Consider the following 6,376-nt stretch of genomic DNA (forward strand, 5'->3'; position numbering starts at 1 on the left):
CAAAGACAATTTTACGTTTCATTGATTTCGCACAATTTTGCCAAGCCTTATTTTTTTAAGGTCAATTTTGAGTGACAATATCTCGGGCGTCTCTGAAAATAGATTAAATATTAATGTGTCAGATATGAAGAATTTATTTAGCATTAAATTGGCATGCTGCATGAGTGGGTAATGCAAGGCTTTAACACGATGACTGGGTGATTACATTTTCAAGTTTTTTGGACGCCACTGTATAACGGACTACGTTGACAGTAAGTTCTGCACGTCCAAACTTTTAGGAGTTTTCGCTCAAACTCTTTTGGGGGGGGGACACAAAAATATATCATGTGAAAAGTTAAGATATCGTCATAATTTTCGGTATACTGATAGATGAAACATTATTCTAGTGTAATAAGTAGTGTCGTAAAAACAAAATCTTGAATACATGATTTTATTATAAATTTAATCCGTTGTTTGGATCTGAGATTTTTTAGGTCAAAATATTCCCATATTTAGGACCTCGATTCTGGAAAAAATGTTCCTCCTACATCAAAAATGCCAAGTCCATCCTCTAAAACAGCCACGGAAGGCTGCAAAACCACTTATTTTAACATTTAAAATCATTTATAACCTTATGGTAGATTTTTTAGAAATGTGTGCATTTTCTATATATATGACATTCCACTATGGCAGGCGTTACCATAGCAATACAAAAGAATTTTCAAAATTTTACTTCATGACTTAATTCTCCACTCTTTTTATATTGATGCTACCCAATGATGCTACCACATTTGTAAGCAATTTCAAAATTTCCCCCGCTTCATGCCTTAAACAGGCAGGGGACGCTCCGTCTAAACGAAGCTTGAGTGCCATGAACGTAGCCTCAACAGCGCCTGCCAACTACATTAACGGCACCGTGAACCTAGCCTGCAGACTACGTTCACGGCGCCATGAACGTAGCCACTGCGTTTTTTAAACGAAGTGACTAGATTGTAGATCTCTAGATTGTAGATCTATTTGAATGTTCGGGAAAATAAACTTGAACTCTAGATTTCTATTTCTCCGAACGGTTTTCTTCACAAAATTTTTTGGTTATTTGCAAGATTTAGGCGTCATCTTTCATCCTTCCATTCTGCAAGGACTGGGAAGTTCAAGCATTTTATTGCATCGAATTCAATTTCTAGAGCTAGAGATTTTTATTTTTAAATGTTGAACTGAATATTCAGATTATACTTCAGTTGTGGTTGGGGCAACGTTCCCAGACTATACTTCATTGACTTCATTTGAAAATGCCTTCAAAAGGTGCTGCAAGAAAACAAGACTAATCGATCTTGGCAGTAACCTATTTTGCATAGTCACTCTGCAAAAACTAAAATCCTTCATGTAAAAAAAAAAAAATCCCCCCGCACTCTACATTTGCAAATTATCAACAAATCTCGAGAACGGAAACCGTTAGGAGAAAAATAAGAGTTTATTTTTTGTTTAGATGCCGGCTTTATTTCTCCAAACGCTCTTGAAAATAAACTTGAAATTTTAAATTTCTCCGAATGGTTTCCGTTCTCGAGATTTTTTGGGTTCTTTGCGAATGGAGTGGTCCGTGTGTGCCGTGTGAGTGTGTGTTTGTGTGTGCCGTGTGTGTGTATGTGTAAAGTGTGAACGGGGGGTCGTGGAAAGATTTTTTTGTGATTTAGTTTCTGCTTTAAGGGTGACTACATGCAATAAATAGGTTACTGCCAAAGTCGAGCAGTCTTGTTTTCTCGCAGTACCTTTTGAAGGCATTTTCAAATTAAGTATGTATACAATGTATAGTCCGGGAACGTGCCCCAACAACAATTGAAGTATCTGAATATTCAGACAACTAAAAATTTCTAGCTCTAGAAATTGAATTCGATGAAAAAAACCCCGCTTTTTCCTAGTCCTCGCAGAATGGCAGAATGAAAGATGACACCAAACTCTCGCAAAAATCCAACAAAATTCGAGAACGTAAACCATTCAAAAAAGTAGAGTTCAAGTTTATTTATATCCCAAGCGTTCGGAGGAATAGTCACTTCGTGACAAGCCTTGGCCTATACTATATGTTCCGCGCTAATTACCGATCGGCGCAATTTGCGTTGCGCATTTTAACGATTGTATAATTGTGCGGCAATCTTCAGATTGCACTACGCGATTTAACGATCATATAATTGTGTCGAAATCTGAAGATTGTGCATTAATATTTTATATAACTTTTAAAATAATTTTTTTGAAAATTCACTTCCATCTTTATTCTTTTATTCACATCAAGGAACGTTCATATATATTTTTTCAAAAGTGTAAAAATTTGAAAATTAAAATTAGAATTAAAGTAGGCTAGATAATCTCTAGACTATAATTGGTCTATCACGTGATGCAATCTGCTTGTCTGCGCATTCCACTCATCCTCCCCACTCATTCGCTCCGACCTTCATTGTGGGTTCTCCCATTCTTTGTTTCACTAGATCACCAACAAGTTTCTCAACTAGCGAGGTTTTACATCATATATATATGATATATATATCAGACCTGCCACTCATCCCGATTTAGTCGGGATATCCCGATTTTTTTGCCCAAATCTGAAGCATCCCGATTTTCCCGATTTCCATCGCGTGTATCCCGATTTTCCCGATTTCCATCGCGTGTATCCCGATTTTTTGTCCCAGTCTCCTGTTGTGCCGGATTTTTCTAAAAACTTATTCTGCCTTCTCCTTTATCGCGGGAAGCACCCGTTGAACTTTTTGTCTGTAGGAACTCGAAGCACTATTTCCCGAAATATCGATACCGCATTTAGTAGTTGACTCGCCCCAAGTTGTGTGTGATCTTTGCCCGCACTCAGAATTCTCCGATGATAGCCTGGTAACTTTTTCAATTTGGGACATACAAATAATCGATAATATTCATAGTTCCACTGCTACTTTCAAAACAAGCCTTGTCCAAGGTCTGGTAGCTGCGCGTTCACACCAAACACCCGGACGAGCGACAGTCTTTCTAACCCTTACAGAACTACATGTAACTGCGCTGACAAGACTAACAACATACGGCCGTTGTCGTTGCTTTAGTCTGAACGCATTATGAGGGATAAGAGATGTGTTGGTACAAATGGTCGGTCGGCCGCCGTTGTTATCCTAGAGTATTAGAAGTAGAACGACTGTCGCTCATCTGAGAGTTTTGAGTGAACGCGCAGTTAGTCGGACCCGTTAATAAAATTGTTTCAATCACGCGTTCGCATCACGTGACATGACATCGCCGTGTGAGTTCTGCGTGTCGGGGACCGTCCGTCGGCGGGGTCAACTTAAGTCCATGTATTTCGGGACTTATTGGTTGGGGTGGGGGGTATAGACACTTGGACTAGGAGTGCTGACGTGATGCTTCAGGATTTAAAAAAAATAATAACGCACACACACACACACACACACGCGCGCGCGCGCGCGCGCACGCAAACAAGCAAAGACACACAGAGGGCATATAGACCAAGTAATTTATTGACACCCCTGGAAAAAATTTTAAGTAAACTTTGGCAGTCGTCTTGGTGATTTGCTGCTGATCCCGATTTTTTTTCCATTGACAAGTCAGCCCATTTACAGTTCTACTATGCATACGAACATGTTAATAACCCCCCTTTGGGAATGAAGTAAAGACACTTCAGACAGTGACATTACCCTGGGGAACTGCTTAAGCTGATCTTGTCTTTTGTGAATGCTACAGACAATGGCAAGAGTTGATAGATGTAGTAACACGCCGAATGTTGCAGGGTGGGCCCAGCCACACTATGCTCAACATCAGAGACACAGAGAGAGAGAAAGAGAGAGAGAAGGAGATGCAAGCAACGTCTTGAAACCGAAAACCCGGTTAAGTTAAACTTAATAAAATGTAGTGATCCCACAGACCTTGGTTTAAGTTTAAATGAACAGCGCTAATCACGTTTACAAGTCTTTAGTAAAAGTATCCTTAGTGTGGGCCTATGGGTAAGACTAGAAAGAAGAGAAACGGCTGCTTCTAAAACTTTTCTACTGAAACACCAGCAGCACACAAAAGAGTTCAGTCTCTTTCAAAAATTCTAAAGATGTCACTTTTATACAGTGTGCCCTACTTATAATAATATAACAGTCTCAGTTATAACAGTCTTTTGGGTGTCTTTAGGCCATTCCCAAAGGGGGGACATTTCTCGTTCTAGTGCACAGTAGAATTGTAAATGTGCTGATCTGACAATGTCATGCTCATAATATAACTATGCCTGAACTGCAACAGAGAACTGCTGCTTTTTCTTTCCTAATCCTTACTATCGTCATTTCCCTCTACTTTTTTTGTATGTTTGTCTCACTCTTGTGACCCGCTATTTCCGGGGTGCCTTGGTAGTCGAAGCAGACTTTGTGCTGCTGAAGCTAGAGAGGTGAGCAGAGTAAAACTGATCCCCTGTAAGGACTTCTCTGTTGACATCCACCCCTTGGCGTCATACCGTATGCAGTTGCGAGCGCCGTAAAACCTCTACTAAAACTAAAACTAAAAACAATCTTTTGGCTATACTAACAGGCTTTATAAGTTATAATAAATCCCTGAATTCAGTCTCTTATAATGCATAGTAAAAAAGTTCTTTTAAATCAGGCATTCGAACAGACACGCTTGGCTATACCAGCAGTTCAACCTTTGGCATTCCAAGACCAATTGGACAAGAAAGCAGGAAATAGCAAATGAAGCAAAACAACAGCCAACGTTGATGGCAAATTAGACCTACGTGACCCACAGTAGGCCTAAGTTGATTATGCACACATTTTATGATGTCTCATAAGGTGTGTGCAGGGGAGGGAGGGGGAAAGCCGGATGCACTTTGGTGTTGATGCAAACCCAGTCAGGGACTTAGTGTGACCGTGGTCAAGCACATTGTCACATTGTCTCCCCATGTGCTGGTGAAACTTGTTTTGGGAATAAATGGTTCAATGAAAATAGGCAGTGGATGCTAGATCTATCGCAGATCTGTATGGATTATGAATAGTTGTTAAGTAAGCACATAGAGCATGCTATGAATTATTATTTCCACCTGTAAATCTCAAACTATGGGTAGTCTAGCTCCATGAGGCTAAGATACTAGAAAAAAAGAAGATACAGACGAGGAGAAAAAAGTAGCAATAACTGTTGGTAATCATCAGTAACGGTTTGTAAGCTTAATCATTAATCCCTACTTAAAACACAGGTGGGCTATAACCAGTCCCCGTCGTTTTATGCAAGAAAAATTATGAAATTTAGCAAACTGAGCCCAAAAATGTGAAATTATGAGATTCTGTTGATTTTAACAAAGAATGATAAAGTAAAGGAATATAATCCGAAATTATGCAAAAAAATGACCAAATTTTGCTAAATTATGCAGGGTGCATAAAACCATGGGGACAGTATAGCAGGGACATCACGTTGGCCCCGTTTATGTTATAGCTGGGGACCACAGTAGGCCTAATTCTTCTGTAAGTTTGAAGAAAAAATGTTTCTGGAATGACTGGTGTACGAATAGAGGGTAATAAAGTTTCAACCAAATTCGCATTAACAGTGACACAGTGTTTGTCATCAGTGTGTGAAGTCTGCTTATTTTGTGCTTATTTGTCTTTTTTAAATCTTTCTTTTTGCAGAATAAGGTTGTCATGGCCTTTGGGATAGCTGCTTTCACTGGATGCGTGTCTTACATTGTGTACATGAACATGAATGATGATAAGAAAAAGACAACGTATGTAACCCTGGATGAAGATGGGGGTACAACAACAAGACAGAGGTCGTCCCGATGGTACTAATGCTGCTGGTTTTTTGTTTTTGTTTCCTTTGTGTAAAAAAAGACAATTGTAGTTCATGGGACTTGTGACTTGTGTGTTCAATGCTGTGCTAGTTAAGATTCTGAAAAACAGCAAAGAATTATTTAGGGATGTCAGAAGACTATATATAATATGTATGGAGTGGATGATTTGTGTCCGACAGTCAACATGGTCTCTGGTGTCTGAGAAGAATCTGTGCTAAGAGTCAAGAGGATTCCTCAAAGTGTGTTCTGAGTATGAGCATATAGGAAAATGACTGAATGCTGAGGTTTTATCTTTTAAGAATGAATACAGGTGTTTATTAAACACACAAATGGCTGCATGCAAGACTCCGACAAGTGCCAGTTTGCAATTTGACATTTGTCAGAGTTTTGCACCTTGCTTCTGACTTGTGCACATCGTTGCTGCAGGATTCTAAACGGCTACTCCAAACTCCAAAAATGCTGTTTTTGTTTTTTCCCTGAATTCTGACTGACATCACACAACACATCTTATAAATGTGAGGCAGCGTGGTGGAATCAGGCTCTCGTCAATTTTGGGGCATGTAGAGTTATAATTGATATCATCTCAATGCTTGTTCATTTGTCTTC

General features: G+C 39.4%; 1 protein-coding gene across 1 annotated transcript in view; it reads left to right on the forward strand.

Annotated features, from left to right (window-relative positions):
• LOC101857337 (small integral membrane protein 8) overlaps positions 1-5,876 on the forward strand; it is an 11,289-nt gene extending 5,413 nt beyond the window's left edge. The window contains exon 2 of the mRNA XM_005098426.3: positions 5,610-5,876. Coding sequence (XP_005098483.1) covers positions 5,610-5,768 — 159 coding nt within the window. The 3' untranslated portion in view covers positions 5,769-5,876. The remainder of the gene's footprint in view (positions 1-5,609) is intronic.
• Positions 5,877-6,376: the final 500 nt, after the last annotated feature.

The sequence above is a fragment of the Aplysia californica genome, unplaced genomic scaffold (assembly GCF_000002075.1).
Source record: "Aplysia californica isolate F4 #8 unplaced genomic scaffold, AplCal3.0 scaffold00182, whole genome shotgun sequence".
In the NCBI taxonomy this organism is placed as follows: Eukaryota; Metazoa; Mollusca; class Gastropoda; order Aplysiida; family Aplysiidae; genus Aplysia; species Aplysia californica.